Source organism: Camponotus vicinus, unplaced genomic scaffold (genome assembly GCF_025532165.1).
Source record: "Camponotus vicinus isolate PSW18456_S1 unplaced genomic scaffold, iyCamVici1.0 SCAF_1, whole genome shotgun sequence".
Classification (NCBI taxonomy): Eukaryota; Metazoa; Arthropoda; class Insecta; order Hymenoptera; family Formicidae; genus Camponotus; species Camponotus vicinus.
In genome coordinates, this window is record NW_028141945.1 from 34,827,444 (window position 1) to 34,854,033 (window position 26,590).

A 26,590-nucleotide genomic window follows, 5' to 3' on the forward strand; every position below is an offset into this window, starting at 1 on the left:
AGGGGGTGTCGATGAAGTCTGTAGAGAAAACCCGTGTGCAGCGCCAATGAAATCGATTCTGCCTCGGCGCGATTATTCGACGATCCGATAGATCGTAGCATCGTATCTTTATATACATAGCTCGGTATTGAGCTTAGAGATAAAATCGCGTTTACGTTAACCGCTTGCCTCTCGGAAAGAGCAGACTCGCACGGCCACGTTATTTACTCAGATTTTCCGGAAAGTGGTATTATGAAGAGAAGCGAAAAATCGGTGCTTCTCTCGTTCGCTATACAAAGCGTGGTAATGACATCAAGATAGAGATGTCATCGTTGGATTTTTGAATTTTCGAAACTTCCTGTTTACCTTTTCAGTTATTTCTTTCTAAAAATTTTTAAAAAATTATTATTAATATTTCTCATCTCTCTTTTTATTTCTTCTGTATGTTCAACATCATGTCATATCAAATTACACACACACACACACACACACACACACACACACACACACACACACACACATATATATATATATATATATATATATATACATGTTACATTTTATCTACTATTATTATATCAAATTATCATATTATATCATTATTATATCAAATTATTATTAATTTTGTGATGTACGTGACTCTTTATATGTCATGCATTTCTTTATTTACTAAAATATTTTAAAATATAATATTGCAACATGCAATTTTAATTATAATTATAGGAATTACCGTTTTCCATTTGAAGATATTGAAATAGAAGCGCTTTGTGAATTATCTATATAAATAAAAGAGTAAAATATATTTTTTATTCTCTCTACGCGCAGAGAAGAATTCGTAAGCGAGATCGTTTTGAGAAAAATTTGCATCGTTGCAACTGCATGTAACGTTTGCATAATCGTACTCATTTTCGTACAATCTTTTGCGTTTCGACGTGTAGCGAGCGACCTTATCTGCGCCTTAGTTTAAGAATATATCGGGTGACTTTCGTAAGCGAGGCACGTCCCGAAGCAACTTATAATTGACCGAAGGTTTGTCCGTGACAGTTCTCGTTTCTATATCTCCCGTTCGCCTCTGTTCTCCTCGCGCCCCCTTCTACCCTCTCACGCTCTCTTTCCTCGCATCTTTCCATCACTCGGCCTCTTCCTCCATCTTCTCTCTTCGTGCTACGAATCGACGAAATTGCTTTGCCCCGATAGACATGACCCAGGGCACTTTGCCACGGCGATTCCCGACCACGCCTTTTGATCCGTTAAAAAAAGCCTATATAGCCGGATTAATGATTGATCGTCACAGTAGACTCGTATTTGAAATATCGTACGTAATGTCCCGTATTTTTTCCTCTTCTGTTACTTAAATTATCAAATTTGATTGCTGGAAAAATATGAAGATTTTTGCGAAATTTATTCAATCGAAGTTCAGTGAACATTGAAAGTCATATCAAAGTGACGGGTAAACTTCCTGCGATGCGAAAGTTTTGCAATCGTAAAATCGAAATGACGAGATTACATCGCAGCTATGGCAATTTTACGGAGAATTTTTTACGTTATCGCAGCACTTTAATTTGACATCTGCTACAATGCGGCACAATGGCTCGTAATCTTGCCGCATGCTCTGCTGCAGCGCTAAATGTGGCTGTACATTTTTCATTTCACGTTGACCCAGAAATGCCAATATTTTTCAATTTTTTATTGGTTGTTTACAATAAATGGCTGGATAATTAACAATTATAATTGCAAGATGCATTTAAAATACACTTTTGTTCGACACGACGATTTTTCGATAAAATATCTATTCGATATATTTTGCAATGACGTTTACTGAGACGATTACTGCAAATACAATTACATTGAGAAAATATTATTTATATTGTTGCTTCGCAATCGATATGCGCAACAGTAATCAAGCTTCGCTTGAAAAAAAGAGACGTACTCAGAATTAATGAAGATTTTCAGGTTTTCGATAAGAATGTTGTTAGTTTGATCGCAATCGAGACGTATGGCGAGTTTCATAGATCAATAGGTGCTTATCCGATCGTTTGCACAAAAACCCGTGTGCCATAAAGTGACAGTGCGTCATCCGATGTACGATCATCAAAGACACGCTTTTTTTCACGTCACAAAGATTAGGGGCTGCTGATTCAGTAACGAGAAACTCTCGTGTTCGGCGCGACTAATGATACATAACACGCAACGCGCTTTGCAGGATTTGATACTCTGGGATTTACATTATTCGACCAACAAAAATTCTATCGATCGACAACTATTGAAAACGTTACAAACCTTACACTGATCTCTGTGAGATAAAGAGAAATTGTTGTCAAAAGATTCTTTCTTTTCTTAGAGGCAAAAAAGGGAATAAGAGAGAGGGAAAGGGAAGTTAAAAAGGAAAGTTTACTTCTTAAGAAATAATTCTCCATAATTGAGTGTCCTTTAAATATTATTTTGTACTTCTTCTTTATAATACGAGACGCGATTTAATATAAAAAAAAAATATCTTTTTTTATTATAAAAAATTTCTTTTTTCTGGACATAAGTTTTTGAATTGTTAATAACTTGTCAGAATATCTATCGCGCGTTTCACACACGTGACTTCGGATTTTCTCTAATCATATAAAAAAGAAACAATCTTCCTATTCGTTGCGCAATAATACACCCATAATTCTGGGCGCGGCAACATCGTTTTCGGCGATTCTAATGCGAGCTTGTGACGTACAACTCGTGTAATGAGGACGCGACCGTATTCGCGAAATTTGCAAGGCAAAGGAGCACGCACACACATACGCAACCCACATATACGTACATTTACTTACGCTCAGACGAGTATTATGACTCTCACGGATGCGAAACCTCGTTTATTAAAATTCCTTTCGATCGGAGGGGACCGATGGGGCGGGCAGTGTCCTCCTCCATCCTTTTTCGCGTTATTGAAAGCAATATTTTTGACGTTAGCCATTATCGAAAATCCAAACTGGAAGTGTGTTACCGCGAACATGGACGTTTTGCATAAGCTTGCGCGCCTGATCGAATATATGTACATACATGCACGCGTCAATATGGATGGAGGATCTATTATATTTGTCTGCCCCCCGTGTCCTGTCATTCGTTCGGCATTGTTACATAACTGAAAAATGCAATAAATCTTGTACTATTATTATGATTGCGTATATACGCTGAAACTGAGTTTTCATCGCTGGCGCGCTCCGTTGGAAACTCCAGAGAATCAATATCCTCAATCGATCGATTCTATTATGAACGAATCGATCTTAAATTTATCTCACTAATATCGCCGACTCGATCGCATTCCGCGAACATGCGCTCAAATTTATGCGCCTTCTACGCCAAATTTTGTTGATAGAAGTTTGATTCAAGAATGAGAGCTAATCCATCCTATTTCTAATGCGCAAAATTAAGAAGAATAAATGACTCATTCTATGAAAATTTTAGGATAACAAAAAAAATTAACGACAAATATATATTTGAATTTAATTAACTAACTATTTTCTTTTTTCTGTCTCTCTTTTTCTCTTTCAAAATTCATACATATATGATAAAATAAAATACAGATTTACAAGACGGTTAATAAGCATTTGCGCAAAATATAATGATTGTTTTAACTCGAGAACTGACTTAAAATGAACACATATGTGGTGGAAGTAATGAATAGCATTTCGGTCGCTCGCTATCGATATGTATCAGATCGCGCTTTAGATCAAATCCGCATATTCGGTTTAATCCGCGCATCGATCAAACTATAAAACTCGCAATTAAATCCGTAAACAATATTCGTCCCGTGCATCATTTACTATCTTCATCCGATTGTCCGCGTTTGTTCTGTGTCTAACGCTTTACACAGACATGAACACAGATTTATTACATGCCTTTCGTTATCGTGACGCGCTAATTCGCCGAGGATTGACTTTGACATCGCGTCCCGATAACGCGAGATCACGCAATAACCACTAATACTTCGATTGGCAAATCTAATTATTGTCGTTTTTACATAGATCTCGTGTGATGATAATTTCATAAATTACTTGTTGCATTTCAACGCGATAGCGCGATACATTTATTCGATATCGAATCGATTAAATTTAACCAGATGCAAACCCAATTCAAAGTCTATTAAAAATTTTGGTGCGATTATCACGGTCCCATTCCTTTTCGACGTATATAGTTCAATCGATACAGTTCGCGTGAAAATTTTTTCGTCGCTTTTCGACGAAAAGATCATCTCGTCACGTAACCCAAAGAAATCGCGTTGCGGATTCTCTCGTCTCTGTCTGATCTGTGGGATTAAGTGGATCGCGGTTTCACACGCTCGCCTCGAAAAGTATTCGCGATCCCGCGGCTTTGCGTACTTTTAATTACGGCGGCGCGGCCGTGTTTATCGGATATTCCCTTTGACGCAAGAAATTGGAAAAGTTTCGGACGTTTCCATTCGACAAGCACCCGAAAGTTTGCGTATTCGCGGCCACTCCACTTACTTAAAAGCGACCCCTCACCACCACTACCGACGTCTCTGTTTGCGAACGACGGTACCCATTGCGGATATTCCGCGCTGTCGAAGTTACCGCTGCAATAAGAGATGAATTCGACCAAATCCATTCGCCTGGAATCGTCCTGGAAAAGAATCCCGGATTCGTTTGGTCCGGAGAGGCCGGTCCTGCTGCGACCAACATTTCTGGCCCGCGCGATAAGGAGCTTAACTTCTCTTTGGTCTACTTTATCCTCGAGTTCGTAGCGAGAACGTCGACTTAAACACTTGAAGTTGATCGCGCGAAATGTCCCACGATAGCCCAGACCCACTATGACGGATAGATATATTTGTATGCGGCTTAATTCGCAAATTCATTTCAATTCATACATTTTTATATGCATATATCTGTTACAAGTAAGATAAAATTTATAAACTTTTCATAATATTGATGCATTTTACAAAGATTCCATATTGAATTATGTTTTCTCTATAGAACATTTCTCTCAGCATGTTACAGACATTTGTTTTCATACCGAGATATCAAGCTAATACTCTATGAATGAAGGCGAAACACCTTGTTTGCAAAGTTATGCATTGAGTTAATATTTGATAAATGGATGCAACGGAACACTTTATATCTAATATTCCCTTCGCCTATCGTTGTAGAGTCGATGACATTGGCGGTTCTTGTTCCATGATATCAAGTTAATGCTCGTTGAATAAGCGTCGAAATTCAACCACGTAACATCTTGCTCGGAATATTCTCAATTCACAGGATGACATCGACTATTTGACGTTGTAATGAGTTAAGACTAAAGGGAAAGTCAAACATCTCTTCGTTTCATTCAGCGAACGGTGGGACATGTTCGATCTTTCTCTGCTTCTCGTTGTCGATTCATTGAAGAATCTCGCGCGATATCATCGTGCTTCAGCCGATTAACAGCTCGTTCGAATTTAATGCAAATGTAACGCGTGGAGCGATGACTGGCACGTGCCTTTAATGGCGCGTTCGCGCGTTTAAAATTGCCGTCGCGTGCCCCCGCAAGATTCTCTTTCCGGAGCGGATCCGAGAGACGAGCTACTTTAGCTACTACCGGTCCGAATCTGCATCGTAATAAGTCCACTTTCGGCCAGAAACGATCCTTAAATCGCTGATAAATGCGCGGACACGCGATGGATACGGGAAGCGGGGCGAAGAGAGGACGAACGCCTGGGACAGGCGACGGTCACGACCATCCGCAAATTTATGGACGACATCGATTGCGATTGCGCGATCGGCATACGCATCCTCGTGCAATATATTCACCTGCGTACACTTCGATTCACACCATTCTTTATCAATCTAGACGCGGGAGCGACGACGGCGGAGATTCTTTTATAAAGTCGCCGAAATTGTCGAGACAAATCGACGAGTTGGCTCATATAATATAAACAGCCTGCTCTGGAGAATGTAATAAGTGAGAGATAAAATATTTCTCACACGAATAAAGACGATTCACTTATACTAGCGAAAGATATGGAAATTTATATTTCTCCAGCATCGAATCTTAAGATTGCAAACACGTTGAGAGACTAAAGTTAATAAGTTATTCCTCTAGTTTATCTTCTAAATTTATTTTCCTAATGTAATTTGCAAATTAATCATTTGTACGCGAAAAATATGAGATTTACACCTTGTGTTACAAATTGTATATATTTTATATACATCGTTTATACATTACACATGATTACATTACATTTTATCATAAACGATGATTACGTAAAAAAAATGTGAAGTTAACTAGCTATAATAATATATTCTAATGAGTGGATATTGTTCTACCTCTATATTGATATGCATATATATAATTTGTTTCTAGATGTTTGTAGATATCGACAATTACTTTGAAATGGATTATTCGAGTTCAGGAAACCACAAGCATTTACGAGCATTGCTTAAACGAAAGAATTAATCTACCTTCACCGTTTCACTTTACGCTCTTACTCTTCTTTTAAAACGGCCGTTGTTCTTCTCAACTCGTCGAACCGTAAAACTCCCGCGAACTCATCTTATACCGGAGCGTTCGTAAGCTTACAAGATAGTAAGTAAAGGCTCGCATTGTTTTACGCGATTTTGTTGATATATATATATTTCTCGTCTTTATATATATATATATATATATATATATATATATATATCCATCTTTCCTAATAAAGCGCTTAAAACTGTCCTTGTGTCGCGTGGCACTTTGCCACTTATGCCACTTTGCGTCAACGTTTTTAATTATACTTTCATTTTTTCGTGAATTTCACATCTTAAAAATGTTGCTCTATAATTTTACTTTCAACTTTTTCGTTCTTAGCTTTCGGAATTATGGACGTACTTTTTTATTTACGGAGATATATTTTTTAAAACTACTCGGTAGATTCGCACTCTAGTTTATGTATATTTCAAATTTTAAAGAGAAATAATTTAATGATAATTAATGAAGGTTTTCAAGAAATTGTATATAATTTTATTTATTTAGAAAAATTTATAAAAAATTCGAAATTTCTTAAAATAAATAAATCCTAATGAAGAAAGGATTAATATAGAAAGAGAAAAAATGAGAAAGAAACAGAAAGATTAAAAATAGTCTAAAGTTCTATTAAATTAAGTATTATATACATATATAATATTTAATTTAATAGAAAAACTATAACTTTAAATTATATTAATCAAATCGCTATATTGATGTGAATATTTAATAACGAGAAGATTTTATTTTTTGAATCCAAACATTGCTAATACTAAAGGTTTTCGAGCATAAACATTAATACTAAGATTTCGAACATAAACAACAGCTTAGTGGTACAAGGTTATTGAACACTAAAATGGGGGTTGTTGACATTGCGTGACCTAAGAGAGATCTGAAATATTATTCAGTCAATTGTCAGCTTTTAATCGAAAAGGATTTGTGCGAAGGCTAACTCATACGAAGAGCAGTATAATTCGGTTTGTTTAAGAATTTAATAGAACTTAAATTTAATTTAATATAATCTCTGTCTTAAATTTAATTTAATTTAATCTCTGTTATATTGTGTGTATATGTGTAAAAGCTCAAACAAAAGATATTAAATGTTGCGTCATACAATTAGTTTTATATACATTAAAGGAACAAAAACAGATCGATTCCAAGCTATCTCTCGCCAATGTCGATTGCACGCAGCGCTTGCAAAAGTAATTGTGTGACGCAATATTTAATACCTTTCGTTCGAGGGAAGATGCGTTGCAACCTCGACGTAATTTTCCGATATTGCAAGTCGATGTAATAAAATGAGAAAAACGGGAAGGAAAAAACGTGCTTACCTGTCGGTGGATCGAAGAAAAGCTCCGCTTTTACACATATGGGAGTAGCGTTGGAAAAGGAACGAGACGACATGCAGGGCAGAACATAAGCCACTTAGATTTTAGCGAGAAGTTTCGTGTTACACGCAATACTTACGACGAATACTTTGGTGATATTTTCAGCGTGTTACCGCGAGATACATTCGCGAAACTTTATCGATATTCTCTAATTTTAAATTAAAATATGTGTGTTTGTTTCACATTCAATATTTTATTATCTTATTAGCCTCAAAACAAGACGTTTTTCGATGAAAAATAATTTTCTGGATTTATGTGGGGTGTAGGGGCTATAGTAATTTTTCTCTTCTTTTTATGAATTTTTAAATCCTTATATAACAATGATACTATTTAATGATAATGTGAAAAATATTGAAGCTTAGTTTATTTTAACTTTTTTAATTTCTTTTAAGTCTGCATTATTTTATTTCCTCACAGAAATATTATTGTTATATATTGTGTAAAGTTAAAATATACATTGAATTTTCGCTTTAATGATGACAATTGGTATTCCATTTATTCGATAGATACGCCATTATATTGGTAAAGTTAATCGATGTCTTCGAAAGCGTAGTGGTTTTCCACAACCACGATGTTATTAAATAACTCGTCCGGTTTAATATCGTGAAATGGAGCGAGTTTTATGAACTTGCAACGCGAATGATGAATTTAATATACATCGAATAGATTATTATACCGAGAGAATTTTATTTTTATAGCGTGAAATATTTATTTCATAGTTTTTTCGGGATTACTATTACATACGTTTATTCGATTGCACATCTCTTTTGGGATTATTTTCGGTCAGAAGATAACTCTATAGAAGCAAAATGGCAAAACCAGCGAATCTTGTTTGGTCTAGAAAAACGTGAGTGAGTGCGAGCAGAAGCGAATCCTCGCCACATCCTTAAATAGAAACTTTTCTCTCGACTTTTTCTGGATTTCGCGGGGAAAATTTCGCGCGTGTCTTTCGAGCAGACACGTCCTGAATCTGAAGACACATAGCCTCGTTCGAGTTCTCCACGCGACTGAACAAGCTGAGAGGCCGGGAACATAAGCTACTTGGATTTCAACGAGGAGTGTTGCTTTACTTTCGAGGTTGCGTTACTTTCGCGAAAAGCAGACGCCTCGACGACATTCTCCGCGTTCCTCGTTTCGTAATCTCTTCGAAAGGATTGCTTCCGCGTAGCTAACAAACACATTCGAGTGAACGTCGCGTTTGTCTTGAGGAACTAAACAAACGAATCTACCTCGCGATAAACGCTTTTCTCTGTTTCTCATTCTTCGTCTCTTTGCAAACCGCGTTTCTTTGCAAATATATAACGATCGCTAATGTTCTTTTTTTTTAGCAAAACTTTATCTTTATCTTTGCGATATCGCTACCTTGAGCGTCTTTGAGAAGCGATTGCAAAATTCTTTAAGCGAAACATCGAAACTATCGAAAGTCCTTTGTATACTGAGCTTTAATCTTGCATTTCTTAGATTTCTTTTCGCGGATAGCTGCACCAGTTTTGTTGGAAATGGAATAACAAGAAAATAGTTGAAATGTAACTTTGGGAGACCCCAAGTTTTTGCATTTGAGTCGCTGCACGAGACGTAGCTGCCGTGACTTGGTTTTACATCTCTGACGAAAATCAAAGAGAAACCGTCCGAGAGAGAAAAAAATTTCATTTCTACGATTTAATTATACCGTAGCTGAAGTGTATTTTATACAAAACAAGGTGGAAATTGTTTATCTAAATTTTTAATTAACTTTACACTATATATCGAGTCACTCTTTCGTAACAATTAACATGAAACTGTATCTATTGTTAACCATTATTTAATGAATAATAATTTCTTTAATTTGTTTTATGCACGCGCGCATAAGCCGAGATTGTAAAATTCCACGTGGTATTTTAAATTAAATTCCTGTGTCTGTGACTTATTTTGAACAGTAGTACTATGTTAATCGAAGTAGGTCGACACGCATGCGCGCTGATACACGTGAAAATATCTGGACCATTGATGTTCGTCATCGGATTTCTTTCGAGTTTCGCGTTAATATGGAAATGAAAACCGAGCATTGACGAGACTGACAAAAAGTACGACGCGACTGAACAAACGGAGAGGGACGGCCATCGACGAATGATTGGTTTTGGCGCCGCGGGCCATTAGCAAACACCTGAAGCTTCTCATCCTGCCCGAGTTCCTTTGCCTCGAACTTTCAGTGGAGAAAGAAGAGCACAGTCGGGGTTAACAAACTCATTCTTTCCGAACTCGCTCCGACCCGTCCTATAGTTTTTAAATGTTTTTTGCCATCCACTTTCATCGTGCCGGCTGCAATCCGACGAAAAACCCGATTAACAGCCTGCGATTGGAATCGGTTGCTTTTTGCCCCGCATTGTGCAACTTTCCGGTATTTCGAGGGAGGAGAATATCGGCGGTTCGATTCCGCATTCGGGAATTTCCTAACGAATTTGCTTTGAAATGGGAGAAATTTACGATTGTTAATTTGTATAATGTATCAATCGATTGTGTTTGCGTGAAACATACTGATACAAGCGGAATTATTACGCGTTAAAAAAAGATAAGAAAAGCGTTTTTCTAGTGTTTCTTGAAAACGGAAAATATTTCTAATATTGGGATAAAATAACCGTCATGAATTTCTGACACAACTAATTTTCACTTCATCAAAATATTGATTACATTACGCAATACATCTAAACATAAAAAATTCGATTAATAATTAAGACTGGCATTATTACGTAGCCACCGTGTTTATAAAGTATCAACGTTAGAATACAAATTCTTCGGTAGCATCCCTTCGTAAATTTTCTCACTTTGCTAAGAGAGACCTCGTATAACGTACATAAAAGGTTTCTCGGACGGGTTTTTACGTCGCCGGTTACCAAGAGTATCGTTTTCTCGGAATAAAGTAATCAGTGAGACGAGCGGTTGGAGAGAGATGAGGGTGTGGGCTGAAAAAAATTGATGAGGGACTGTTGCAGGGAATTTTACGTCACACCGGCAGATCGTTACTTTGAAAAACAGCCGCACTCGAAAGGATGCTGTAAAAAACGCGTCTCAAAGTCTATTAAATATCTTTAATGAGATGACGATATTGTATGGTATATCAAATAATATTTCTTATTATATCTTTCCGCATTCTTCTTTATATCCTATTCTTATCATTTTTTGCAGTTATTTCAATCTCCTCGATATTCAATTTGTTTTTATCCGATTTCAATACGATATTTGAGGAATAAATGTAGAAGAGCGAGAGATTAGCTTCGAGACTATTCACGCCCGACATAAGGAATAGTAAAAAATTGCATAAGGATAAAATTGCATGGAAGATATTAGGAACGAATATTCTTTTTATGTTTACATAACTTCTCTAATGAACGATGTGATCAGTCTATCTAAATCTTGCAATTCCCAGGCATCGATCGGATTTTCGTTCCGGCAGAAATCTCATCGCAAAGATGTACCTTCACCTAATATACCAGAAACGAAGTAGAATTCCCGAAGGGTGTTCTATTAGAGTTCGTTCGTCCGTTCGCGGCAATCGACGTCTCAAACAGCGTCCCGGATCTGAATTTCTGTACTGGCTCAGTCCAGGTTCAGCTTTAAACTCAACCGGATAAACTCGAACTTATCCCGATAATGGGGACTCGTTCTTCCGTCGAGCGAGAAAAATCGATTTCCTTATGAAAGCGCGGTACAAGGGAGATTTTATGCGAGCTAATAACGCTTCGGTCACTTGTCGATAAAATTTTGTTTTCTTACTATATCTGTTTTGTTGCTATATCTCGTTTTATCGGTTTACCCAATTTATCTCATTATCGCATCGATATCAAATTGCGAATTTTGCACAATTATTGATATGCTATTAAGATCTCTATTCTCAATTATACACACAATTTAATAATTCCTACTATGAAGTATTTTAGTATAATGTGAATTCTTTTTTTTTTTTAATTTAATATCGAATAATTAGCTCAATTAATTAGCTTCTATCATTCAATTCTCGCTCTCTTCAATCTTTAAAAGACTTGGTTATTCAGGACTTTTAAATTTTACTTCAACGCCAATGCTGCGCGACAATATTTTATTGATGGCGATGATAAATAAATCTCATTAACGGACCTTATTGTTTTTGGCAGAATGCGCGGCCAAGAACGGGAGAGCGGTGGTGGAGCACCATCCGTCCTCTTACTGGGAGCAACCCTTTAGTCAACCTTACTTCGACAACACGACAAAGAGGGAGACCACAACCACCGTCGGGCAATCCGCTTACCTACACTGTAGAGTGCGCAATCTTGGCGATCGCGCGGTAAGTCTCAAGTTTCCTTATCAAGAGCTCGTCGTTGTAATAACAGTACCAAGTTCGGAAACTTAGCATTTCGCTGCGATGATCGCGAGCCTGTTAAACATCGCAAACATCTAATGATTTCGATTTTGAAGATTATTCTCACCTTATGGGGCATTCAACTTATATCGCGATGCCCTTGAAAATATATTTATTTTTATCAATTAACTTCGAAAAGTATTTTTATATTATTTTTCAATTATGTGTGCGTGTAATATTTTTTCGCGTTTATATTTTCTGGCGTTTTATTTCGTAAAAACGCGAAAATTGTTTTTGTTACTTTCGATTTCCAATGAAATTTATTCTCAAAGATTCGTTTTGTAGTTGATTTACATTCTTGCAACGATAATATCATATTATTATGTCATTATTATTTACTTCTTTACTAATCCACTTATGCATGGGTTTAGTGAGCGCTTGCTCATGAAAAGATTAAAGACAAGATGACAATACAAGTACAAGTTGACAATACAAGATCACAAAATGCCGTAAAATGATTTTGCTTAAACTTTTGACAGACAATAATCTTGTCAATGGTGTCAGCGGTTTTGAAAAAAATCAATTAACCGATTAATCCGCTTATTAGGTAAATTATGTAAAGCTCGGTGAACGCTTTAACGCTTGATTATACGTCAACAGGTTCTCGCGGTTAAATTTTGTCCTTGCGAGGGGGCTGAAGCAACCACAAACAAATTTGTCATTGTGAAATTAAATCGCTCAATTATCGCGAGATCTCCAATTAATCTTCTTATATCGCACAAAGTGTATTTTTTTCTAGATTCTATCGCGATCGATTCTTCGCTGACGTTGATAAATTTTCGTACTGGATTATCCGAAATCAAATAGTTATGTGAATTGCCGACGAGGCATTAATTCGCGATCGTTCTATGACAAACTTGGCTGTTCTCTTTGCTAATGCACTTGTAGCTCGGAGTTCATTCTTCATTTATCCGTGTAATGCGACGTCACCTCGCGCTTTTACAGTAACCTAGTTCAGATCTTTGCACGCCGAGGCCTTTGTAACTCTTTTTCGCAATCTTTTTTCTCATAACCCTTCCTTCTCCCTTCCCGTCTACGCAAACTTTCAGGGTGAGTATAACTTTTTCACAGTCCAACGCGCATACACTTTCTTGCACATATTTAGAAAGTTACGGGAAGACATTAACATATGATCTCGTTAACGTCGAGATATTTCTGGCTATCGCACCAGATCTACCATCGCGCTGTAAAATGTCATTTTTAACGAAATTTTATCCGAGAAAAAAAAGTAGGAAAGTTTATATTTGATGTTTTTAAATATTTATTAAATGAATACAATCAAATTGTACCGTAGAAAATGACCTTTTTTAATATTATATTGCTGCGAGAGAACAAAAGAGAGCAAATTTTTGCGAGGAAAGTAATTTATATTTTTTTCTTTAATAACGTCCAATTTTTTTTAATAAAGTCACTGCTCGTATTTTGTTAACTTCCGGCTATTGTTCGTACTTGAACAAAGTGGTAAAATGTGGTGTATAAGCGAACGTTATAAAAGATCAAAAAGAAGTGAAGTACTACATAAAAAGTACATAGTCGCTTAGGGACTATATATATATATATATATATATCTATTTTTCGGGCAGTTTGGTAGATGAACGAGTGGTTCGGACCACTGTTTAACCCGGTATTCATCACTCGCCGTCCTAATGCAAAGTAATTTCGCGGGTAGGCGCATAGGTCACTCGGGCGAAATGGTGACATTACGCGTTATCGGCCGCTGCTCATGCATCACCGCATGACGCACAGGAACCCGTCAGAGTCCAATCACCGATCGTAATCGCCGATAAATCAAATTTCTCTCCCATCCTCATCCCCTCTCTTTCCCCTCCCAACGGAGCCCCTTTTAACTCCCCCGCGCCTATTCCGTTCGCCATTCACAGCCATCGGTCCTCAATAACGCGTGCACCTATGCACATACACGCGTATGAACGCTTATATCTGCGATGGTAAAATCAACGTGATCGACGCAGATTACACCGTTGCGATCGCGTTTCGCCTGAGGTTAACTTCACGCGCAAATTATGGATTGTCGCATAACAATCGCTATCAGTCAAAGGTTTCCTTTCCATACGTGTAATTTGGTTGCATTCACGTGTGCACGATATCATTTAGATGATTGAAAATTACGCGATTAAGAATTTTCAAATTTTTAAATCTTTTTATTTATGTAGGACGAATATGTAATTTAGCAAGAGAGCTCTTTTCTGTTTCGATATTGTTGCAAGTTTGCGAAATGTACGTTAGAAACGTGAGATGTGAGTTGCGTCAAGCAACTTATCAAACTTTCCGGCTCCATGTCTAGTTTGGTGTATCTTGCTGCAACAGCAGGTGTTTCTTGATTGCACAGGTCTCATGGATCAGGCAGCGGGATTTACATATCCTTACTGTCGGCATTCTAACGTACACAAACGACCAACGTTTTCAATCGTTACATAGCGATGGTAGCGACGAGTGGACCCTGAAGATCAGTTCGCCGCAAGTGCGAGATAGCGGGATCTATGAATGTCAAGTCTCGACGGAGCCCAAGATTAGTCAAGCTTTTAACTTGAGCGTAGTAGGTGCGTACACGTCTCTTTTTTTTAAAAAAAGTAAAAAGTTATGGAATAAATTATACAATCGAGATCACATAACTTTTATATGTATAAATTATTTTAAAATATTAAAAGTAATTTCCTAATATTTTATGTTCGCGTAATTTTCATTGATAAAAAATAAAAAGCTTATGAAGATAGATGTCGGGATTGTGTTTTAAAGCTATTACACAAGTTTCATACTGCGCTCCAACGCTAGTTTTCGAAGCCGTTTATTTCCTAAGTGAATTTTTAAGCGGCCGTTCTCGACGCAAGTTAATTGCAGCTTTGCGACAGTTTAAGGAAAATTTGTGATCATACTTTTTAGTTCGGGCTTTACTCGTCGATTCGGCCGAGCGTACTTTGGCCAAAAACCACTTTAACTTTGTTCTATTCCCGTGTGCAGTCTCGAAGGCAAAGATCAACGGCAATTCAGAGCTCTACATCAAAAGCGGGAGCGACATCAATCTGACCTGCATCGTACTGCAAACGCCGGAACCACCATCCTTCATCTATTGGTGAGTTCGAACGTTCCTCCCTTGACGATAGCGCGATTGAATTTGTTCCACGTATATTTCGACACGGCCGAGTTTTGCGAAATCCAAGTTTACAGTGACCCCCATTCGATGGAATTTACTTTATCGAAAAATTTCAACATGGATGCTCGGTAAAACGAATCTCGGATAAAGTGAATCTTCGACGGAGTTACGCTCCTTGAAATTATGATTTTTAGACTATCAGATCCCTCGCAAATGCATTGATTCTCATAAATCCTTTCGTGTCTTTTTTACATTTGCTAATCTAAAAACACTTACACCGCGATATCCGTGCAATTTACTCGTATATACTTTATATTTGATAATTTGGTAATAAAAACAAGCATGTTCAGAAACAGCTGTTTTAAGATTTACTTTATTTTATATTCTATGCTATACTACTAACGGCTCCAATTATTCGCAATTTTACAGGTACAAGGGCGACAATGTGATAAATTACAGTCAACGCGGAGGCATTAATGTCGTGACCGAGAAACAAACACGAACGTCACGTCTTCTGATCAGCAAAGCGTTGCCAGCTGATTCCGGCAATTACACCTGTGCGCCATCCACAGCCGAGTCAGCCAGCGTCCTCGTCCACGTGCTCAATGGTGGGTGAGTCTTGTATGAAATCAACGAAATATTTACCGAATAATTATTTGTCGACTAAACTTATAATTACTCGAAATGACGCGATTATTCTCCGTATACTTTTTTCAATAATATCGATATACTGATCTATATTTTATTGGTCTTTTGTATTTCGGGTATTTTCGGGATGCTGATATTTCAAATAAAATTTTGAACAGTGATATAAATATTGTCAGCTCTTAGGTAAAATGCAAATGTAAACGTTACAATTGCACGAGAGATATATTCAAACGTCAAGCGATATTGATAAGAATATTAACGTTTCTCTATAAAAAAAAATTTTATATTACTCATCCGATATTTTCGGCAAATTATCATTTTCTGATTTAAAAGTATAAGTGTCAGTATCATAGAATAAATTATCAACAATTTTATAGCTGTGAATATAAGTTGATAATTTCTTAAAATTTATTTATATATCGATTACATCGAGATATGAAAGAGTAACGTATAATCAATTGCGATATTTGCCGTTAAATTTAACAAAGGTTTTCATAAGCTTCGCCAGAAACGCGGAAGTATAAAGTCAATTAATTAATTCCAACAACTTTGCGCGTTTTAATCAAGTTCCTGGCGAAACATTTTCAATATTACTCAAGGAAATTGTGGATCGCTTGAAGGAGACGTTAAAGAGAAACAATTTCTATCGCGTCTGAATAAATAATACATCAGCATAAAATGTGTGTGCGCGTACATGGCGAGAAAGTTTAGACGTACATTCGATCCCGACGTAGAATCGGCGAAATAAATTGAAATTTTCTGCAGTAGAAGCAAGCGGCAGAATCATAAGAAGCGAAATTAAATCGCTCGACTGCGCGTCATCGATTTTCTCTTAACTCGCTCGATTGCAGCGTGCAATCTGATTTACTTCTGGTTTATTTTACTTGCATATTCCTTTGAGCGAAACATGTGTTTGTAAATTATGTAATTCGAATCATACAAGAATCTTAGAGGAATAAAAATTTCAATTTATTTTAAGAAGGGAGGATTCAATAACAATGAGAGAGAAAGAGAAAAAGATTCATTACACAAGTTTAGCAATTTTAACAATTTAACTTCTAGTAGTTGTAAGAACATCAATTATTACGCATCCTCGTAGACGGAATTAATCTCGCGTTTGCCGTTATTCGTAAGAGATTTACAAGTAATTACTGCGGGGAAAGCCGAGCGAGAACTTGCCGGAATGAAACTCTCGTCAAGCAAACTATATATATACTCGCATCTAACGACAAACTATGAAGTCTCCAACTAACTCTACCGTTCCCTCATGCCCTCTCACGTTTGTGCGCGGAGTCATCGAAATTAGGTCCGCGGCTTCATTTGAGAACTAATAAGTACGACGTGATAGTTGAAAAACATTGGGAAATGATTATAACTTTGATTAAATCGCGCAAACGAATAAATCATCCTGTCGGAATTACGGGATGTAATATATCCCCGAATTTCCCTCGTCGAACAAGTCGATTAAATCGGGGGGTATCCGACAGGCGACTTATTAATAAGAAGCGTTAATCGAACATCTGCGTAACGTTGTATTTGTCAACTTCCCCATCGTCTCTCTTTCTGCGTTGCTCGTTCCTAAATTATCAGACTTATCATTATTACTTTTCTTTGGACCCAACGTAAATGGGGCAAGAACGAAATTACAGAGTCCTGAAAGCCTGGTCATTTAATTCGGCTGATTCATCGCCCTCGTCCAGATAGTTATCGCATTGACCTCGGACGCGTTCGCAAAATCGTGTACAACGTGCGTATCTACGGGAGCTTAGAAGTAACAGTCGGAATTCATCTCTCTGACATGAATCTTTTGTCGGCAGTTATATTGTCCACTGAAAATACATGAGGGGAGAGAGAAGGGAGTGAGTCTTTACAAAAGCCAACAATAGTCTCGTTTTATTGCGTCAAAATGGCTTTCCGGGTAACGTCATTTAAATTGTCGTAACGGACAGAAATACATTTTTAAAACGAAGTGGCAACTATGAGCGTGGCGGGGCGTTGACTTTTTTTCCCTTTTTACGACGTTTCACCGAGATTGCCGCGGAATGAATACACGTTGACAACGGCATCGCGGGCACGTTGTCGGGAGACGACTACAGTTGGACGAACGCAAAGTCGTACGACATCTCGATTGCGACATCTCGCGCGCGAGGCGAGGGAAAAGTCACGAGAGTGAAACGCGGAGTAAGTGTAATCTGACTTTACGGACCGGGCCGTAAATCCCATCGAGGGTTCGAGGAGAAGTCGGGAGAAGAGTGTTCTGCCGATAAACTAAACGGTAAAGGCTGTAAACGCGCGTCGTCGGTCGTATAGCGTCGCGTCGATGCGCTCCGCTCAGCGCGCAGCACTCGTGATCGCGCGTCCCTGCGTACAAGCGGCAATAAACCGGATATTCTTGTCGAGAAGGAAGGAGAGGGAGGGGCAAAGGGGAGGAAAAGGGTCGGCTCCTCTTTATTTCTCGACGATGCGCGGCTCGCTGCGCAGAACGCCGAAGAAATAAATCCTTCGGACACGTCTACCCTTTTCCACCTTCTCGGACTCAGGGGGATAAATCAGTCGAGATATTGTCCCATGCAAATCCCTGCCTGGGTTACCCGCCAAAGTGTGTTTTCTCTTTCCATCGTATATACGTTCCTCACGTCCGCATGTCTCGTCGCAGCACGCGAGCACTCCTGAGATATGCACGTCAAGAGACTGCACGTTGTTAGAGATTGCGCGAACTGTTATACATTGGGTAATATCTTTCTCTCCCTTTCTCTCTCTCTCCCGTACTTTGATTTCCATGCAGGATAATACGGAACTTATCAGAAATAATACCGTAGTTATCGGAAGTAATATCGCAGTCATTGGAAGTAAATCGCGGCGGGTATATTTGGAGCAAACGTTTGTGGCCCAGAACGCCTTTCAAAGGTTTTGGGTGAACGCCTGAACCCTTTCAGCGTCACCCTACTCTTGGTATTACGATTGTTCTGTGTATTTCTTGAATATAAATTGCAATGTTAATCGCGGGAGACACATAAATGGAAAAAGTTTTAGAGTCGGCGACCTGAACTGAAGTCGTAATTAGTTTAGACCAACTTGCAGACAGAAACGATTTTCCGCATCGCGATTCTTTCTGTCCGCGATCTCTTCTTGCGCGACCAAAATTTCACGCAGCGCGAAAGGATTGTCGAGAAATGTCCTGTGCGACACGGCGCGGAAACGTAAGTCCTCGTAATCTCCGCGGTACTTATCAAAGGACTTCGTTACTACGTGATGTACCGCAATATCCGCGAGTTAAATTGTGGAAGTTACAGGAAAGCCATCGTATATACGCGGAATACACATTTACCCCCGGTCACAGGTCTGAGAACAGTTATACATAATAGTACCGCACGTGCGCAGAAACGTGGGCAAAGACGCGAGTAATATATGTATATATATCTCCCTTTGCATTTCAACTTCGACTTCCCTCAGGAAGACTTTTGATCAGAACAATATTACGAGAAGGATAATGTTGGCGCGGAGATTAAAGTGCGAGATGGCGCGTACAACGCGCACATCTCGTAACAACTCGTGTGCGCGTAGCTCGCGATATTTCAGTAACGAGTTTTGAGGTATTTAATAACAAAGCTGCCCGCGGGCGCATTATGCGTAATTAGTTGCGATAGGGAGAAGTACGTGCGTCTTTGAGAGAGTTTCGTCCGAGAGAGAATCCCTGATAATCTGAATATACAATGTAACTCGCTGTCGGTCGCCGAAACATCTGTCAACGCGCAGAGTGCGATTCTGCATCGATGCATCATGGTGCTACGCGTGCGATTTTGATTAAATTATTTCTGCCTTGCTTATCATTGCGCATGCGGTCTAATACGCGGGATGGATAATTTTGCGACTGCCTCGTCGAACAATATTGTTTCTACGAATTTGAATTTTGACACGTGACGCGCTGCCACGTTTTGCGCCGATTATAATTGTAACCACTAGGATATAGAAACAAAGAAAACAAATCGTTTTATCGAAGAATAAATAGGATATCGACATAAAGGAGAAAATAAATAAGATTAAGTATTTCTATATAATTTAATTCGCTCGTTCCAGCTGATAATGACGCGTTTGTGACTCCTAGTAAACTATTATTATTAGAGCTATTAATATTTATATGAACGGCGTTAGATCGGTAAGCATGTGCAACTCGCGCGAAAATAATAACGTGCAATTTATCAACGCGATCGCAGCCGGGATAGTAGATGTCGATACATCTGCGCGACCTCGGTTAACTTTCCAGCAACCTGAAACGCTGCCAAGTTCTTCGGCAAGGCGTAGAACGATAAATTATACATGTTGCCCGTACCCTCATAGAAATCAATTATCAATTATGAGACGGGATACTATAAAACGTTTTCTCTTTTTACGTAAATACATGCGACGCGAATCATAACTCTTAACGCTTGTTTAATAACTATTAAACTTGATTAATAATCAATATAAGCATTTTTTTTTTAAATATGGATCTATAGATAATTTGAAATGCAAAATATATATCGTACCGTTTAAAAAATAAAAAATGATTTTTAAAAAAGCATAAATTTGATGAAATAAAAAGAAATGCAAAAAATATAAATACAAGGACAAAAGCAATAAAAATATAAGTTTTATAAGTATCATATTTATGCGCGACTTAAATCTGGTTAAATCAGGAAGGAAAATTATTATTCATTTTTATTTTCTATTATATTTTTACTTTATGTAAATTAAAAAAAAATATTTAAAGTAATTTTTGAAAAAAAACAATGTTTTTATATTTTTAAGCACTCTTAATTTCGAATTTTGTATGGCATTGTATATAGAAAATAAATTATTCAGAGATATTTTTCCAGAGAAATTGCATGCATGCAAACTTTACAAAATCTAATAGAAACATTTACTTGATGAAGTATTTAACAAAATCATACCGCGCGTTATATAACATTTTAATTTAAACATTTAGATCGTCGCTTTTATTGTATAATATTTTGTGAACTGTTTTTCAACAATTATTCATTTTAAAATTTTATTAAGTTCACTTCTGAAACAAATTTTCAATCAAAATATTCAAATAAATTGTCGCGACGTAACAGGATGTGTAGAAATAGAGGTACATATCACTATTTTAGAATTAAATTCGTGTCCAACGAAATATGTTATTTCTGCGAGAACGGTGTTTGCGGCCTTTTATCAGGATGCCGTTTACTCACGTATCAGAAATTATTCTAAGACTATAAGGGTATGTAGATATCCGCAAACACCTTGTACTACGTGGAACGATATTTCCACATGACAGCGTAAGAATTTATCAAGACAACCGACACGATTGCCAAGGTAAACAAATCCTCAATTTGCCTCGACGAGCAATCGAGGTGACAAGACCGACGCAGACGTAAGGTTCTTATGCACACGATCGCGTATGTTCAATCGTGCGTATGATGCGCCTTCGAAGCCGATCGTTGGATTTTAGTCCACCAAGTATGGCGACGAAGTGGAGCTTGTCGGGCTACAGTCGGACGTGACTCCCTCCCGACAGTGCGAGAATAAGAAAAGTTTCGCGATCAAACGAGACGAAACTAATACAGAGCCATTATCGGGAGTTAACGGCGTTCCGTGCCGTAACTGCGCACCAGGATTTATTGTCTTCCGTCTACGATGGCGAGCAATGGCGGGCAATGACAAACAAAAAGAGGGTATAGCGATAGAAAGAGAGAGAAAGGGAGGATAGGTTGAAAATTCTTCCGCTGCCATCACCATGTTAGATTTGTTAGATGGACAATGAGGTTCAAAGAGGTTCATGTCCCACTTCGCTTCTATTTATCTTACTGCAAGACAAACTTTCCACGAGGGTGCTTCGTCGCACCTTCCTTTATACGCCATCTTGTTACTTGTCAGTCCGTTTCTTATGTGTCAGCGTCTTCGAGTTGCAAAAACGGTCAATATCTCATGTTTTGGCTCGAAAGCGAAGCTAGAATTTTATTTATCGAATTTTTACAGTTTTTATTTTATTTTATTTTATATTTAATTAAGTTTGCACAATCGTTATTGAACTTTATTTCATTTTTCCGAGGGACAACAATCAAGAGTTTCGCCTATTTTTCTGCTTGACATCGATCGATGTCGGCATCTACTTTAGAAAAGAATGTTCCGACATCAAGAACAATCGAACTTGTCGAATTACAGAAAGAGAATAATATAAAAATGATTTATTTACTGCTTGCGTTGAATATTCTCGTATTACTTTAATTCTCGTATTACTTAAACGTTCCGTGTAATAATAATCAAATAACAGAGAAAGTTTTTATGTTTATTCATTATTAGCATTACAATTAGAAAATTAATCATTTTTTTACTTATTTAAAACTTATTTAAAGAAATTGCAAATTATTGTCAAGCAAAATGGCTCGTGTATTTAAATTAAAAAATTGGCATCTCTCGTCAACCTTGAACTAAAATATTTATTGAGCTTTTTGATATTTCAGTAGGCAATTTTTGTATAAGCTTATACGATCTCGCCATCAATTTTAGAGGTCGTAAGCAAGGTCGAGGAGCGATTCGCCATCCAGTGTTGAATTACGGTAAGTTTACGGAGACGAATTATAGACTCCTCGATTTACCTTCGACCCTTTTTTATTACGTCATGAAATCGCATCGTAAATACGGTCGCCTCGTTTTGAGACATGGTACGTGCTGCGACTGACAACGAGTTATTGGCAGTTTGCAGAATAGGGATTTGCTCAGCGCGTTCTGCCACTCGTAATCCCTCATTCTGTCGCGAACTTGATCGACAGGCGACATTCGCGACGCAATAATAAGACGATTTCGGGGAGCTTCTTCGCGCTCGTTGTTTTTTGTTATTTCTTGAGTGCTGAAAGTTTTTGTAAACATTAGCCTTAACTTTCATTCTCACTGCTTTGTTACGCATAAAGACATATGTTCGAGACATATATTCATTACCGTCATTTGAAAAACGTCAAAATAACATCGTGACATGCAATTTTTGATACATTTTTTATCGCCTAACGATATTTATCACGGTCGAGAGAGTGAATAATAAACAAATATTTAGAACACCATGTAATGAATAAACAATTAATTAAAATCAATTTTATAAATATATTTAAAACATAAAAATTCGCAAGATATATGTTGTGTTTACGCGCGCAGAATATAATAATTTTCTGGAAAAATATGCAAACTTGTAAAATACACGCAAGCATCATTGAATTATAACGGGGCTTATATAGAGGGGATTATAGGAAAACGGTTTATTCGCGCCGAACATTTTGTAATCTCCGATCGTGATTTGACGCGGAGAGTGCGAAATACTTGTCGAGGGATGATAGAGTTAATCTCCGAGTGTTGCCGCGTACTTTACGTTACGATACGGCATGCCCATTAGCGTAATCCCCTTTTAAACTTTTTAATGTGCCATTTCTTATTTTATACATCTGTTCCGTTTCTTATTTTACACATCTGCGACAAAGAAAGCGAAGTAGTCTTGCTATTTTGCGCAATTAACAATCCATAATATTTCAAGATTTACTCTGCTCGGTCATAAAAATGTTATCTCGCTTTATATTTTATTATATATGATATTTTTGCGCAAATTTATCATTTTTAGATATATTTTATTATATTTATATTTTATACATATATTTAATGTATTTCCTTTTTATATATTTATTACCATTTATTGTTCAAATTTTATTGTTTTAATTTTTTCGCTGTTAAATTTATGCTAAATTTAACAGCGTACCGTAGATGGAAAATGGATAATGGCTCTGAACTTGTTGGTCCATGTTTTTTACGCTGGATATCGATTTCTACCACACTTTGTTTCGAGTGGTAGCGAAACACGACGATTCCGCGACAGTTCGAGTACTGTTGGAAACACGCTTTTTTCATTAGCACCCTGGACTACTGCCATGATTTTAGCCCTTATGAGAGTGAGCTTACGGACGGTGTTACGGGAAAACAATTTGTTTTCCACGGAATTTGCCGCCGCGGATTGCGTTTCGATACCGATTGCGAATCGATCGACGCATTTTCGGAATAATCGCGACAATCATTTAGCTTTTCTTGACACCCTTCTTTTATTATCTCGCTTCGTCATTACTCTATCTTCTATTTTAAGCAGAAGTCAATGTGGAGACACGAATTAAAGGCAGGGCGGGTCTATGTTCGATTTGCGTGCAAGATAGTCGTTACGAAATAAGCTAAGTGATGGATGAAGGTTTCTGATCGGAATCAACGAATCGAGGTTTACATTTATCAGCATAAACTTTGGTATTTTTATATCGACCGAATATCCGATCTTTTGATTATTATTAGAACTATTCAAATATCTAGATAGTTTTGCTAGTGTCCGCGAATAACCGGATAACAACGTCTATAAAGAAGACTATTAGAAAAGCTCGCGAATTTTGAGCAAGTCGTATTTCGAATAGTTTTTGAAAGTCGTGACATAAATAAATACCAATTAACTAGAAGAGCATTAAAGCTAAGCGAGGTGCCAAGAGTATATTTACACGGCCCAATTAAAGTTGCTTCATCTCGTCGTCGTAACGATTGCAGACGTAGTTAAGAAACTTTTACTATTTTAACTTGCCCCTTCGGTTAGTCCTAGAGATCTTTGTATCAAGGACCATCTCGTTTTGGTACGAGGGGAATTAGCCGGTCTGCTCTCTATCAAACGATCTTAAGACACGGCATCGGTGATTTAAATTTATGCAGCCGCAATTTTGCCCGCAGACGCGCTTACGAAACTCAGAAAAACGGAAAAAGCGTTTGTCGATAACACTTACGACGATGCTCTCTTCGTTTCGATAGCGCCGTCTGTTTCGATAATGCTTAGGAGAGGATAAAATTCTATCCCTTGGTACAGCCTTGAGGTCGTCCCTCGCACGGGAAACGAGGAAATAGAAGACGTAACGAGCGACTTTGAATATCTCTTAAAAGTTCAAGTCATCAATTTCAAGGGGATTATAGCTTAAGACGAACGTACAAATTGTGCAGGATGTTCCAGTCTTATTCCGCAATCATTTAGAAAATACAAAAATTTTTACAATTCATAAAAAATTCTGAAGGAAGGTAATTTTTTAAAGAATAAAGAGAGTAGAGAGAGCTCTTGGAAAATATTATACAAAAGAGTGATATATGAAAAGGAATTGTACAAGAGTCGAGCATGGTTTCAAAGATATACTGATATTTACCTTACATTTACCTTACGTCGACGCTGTACGAAGGTAAACCGCGGTTGGCTTATCAAGTACATGTTGCCGGTGCACCAGAAGGAACGCCTACGACGCGTTGAAAGCAATAAATGACCGTGCTTCAACGCTGACGCTCGCATAATTAAGGCCGGGACATAGCGCGATAATGCAAAATCGGTTACTATATTTTATCGTCGAGAAATGGGCCTTGCTGGTTCTGATCATGACACGAAAGAGAGTTGCCTAGTTTTATCTTTTCATTCTCTCGCCGTCTAATTCTATCAAATTCGAGAACGCCGCCTTTTTCACAGTATTGATTATATAATACATTACTGCATAATACAGTGTATTTTATATTAAATAGATACAGACACATAGAGTCGCAGATTTTTGTATCGAAATTATTCGTGTAAACTAGTTTCGAAGCTTGTTCAACTACAATGCTGACAAATTGGTAAATCAAGTGATTTATTTACATCAATTTATCGCAAAATATCAATACCAATATAAATATTAAAGCGATTTATTAATACTAATTTGACGTATAACGATCTAATAATGTAATAAACTTCAATTTATCGATGGCGTCAGTGGAATTAAAGAGGAAATGCGATGAATAATGTCGAAACAAACGGTTATCTTGCCGCACCCATTGCATTTCGCCATTAACTCCCGCGACAGGAACGCTGATCTGCTTAACGCCAGCTGTTGGACATGGAAGCGGCGATATTAAAAGGGATAAAGGCAAATGAAAACGGGCCATTGCGCGCGCAGCGGATGGATGGGAAAACGATAACCGGTAACTGCCACCGAATTATGGTATCGTAACTTGACATCGTTATCAATAAAATGTTTCAAGTACATTCATACTTTGTCAATTAATAGCGATGGATAGGAGAGAAATATTTCCTCTCTTATATTGACGTACGAGCGATCCTTTGATGCTATTATCAGGTCTCGATTCATTTCTATCGCTATCCAGAGAAAATTTCATCGCTTTAACGAGCCGTATTTATTTCTCGATTGTTGTCGATCTGTTCTCGCTCTGATTTAATAGGATTGTTGCCAATCTGTCCTTGATTTGATTTAATAGGATCAAACGTCGAAATAAGATTGTTCTCAAAGCCATCGCTACTACTTTTACATGATTAAAATTGTTACAAGATTAAAATTCTTAATCTTGTCATCACATTAATATCTTCAATAATAAATCTTTCTCTGTACTTTTAAAAGAATCTTTATTCTAAAAGTATTTCGATAAAAAATCTATTCATTATTACCGTCGACGAAATTGGAAAATTTGATTTCTGTGTAAATTTATATTATTTTCTGCGTACGTGTATTCTCAATCATATTATTATACATGATACTTTTAGATATCTCCCTAGATAGAAACATGTTT

General features: G+C 37.5%; 1 protein-coding gene across 1 annotated transcript in view; it reads left to right on the plus strand.

The window, feature by feature from the left end:
• LOC145963504 (opioid-binding protein/cell adhesion molecule homolog) overlaps positions 1–26,590 on the plus strand; it is a 281,149-nt gene that overhangs the window by 243,625 nt on the left and 10,934 nt on the right. The window contains exons 5-8 of the mRNA XM_083085532.1: positions 11,969–12,138; positions 14,561–14,771; positions 15,190–15,301; positions 15,752–15,930. Coding sequence (XP_082941658.1) covers positions 11,969–12,138; positions 14,561–14,771; positions 15,190–15,301; positions 15,752–15,930 — 672 coding nt within the window. The remainder of the gene's footprint in view (positions 1–11,968; positions 12,139–14,560; positions 14,772–15,189; positions 15,302–15,751; positions 15,931–26,590) is intronic.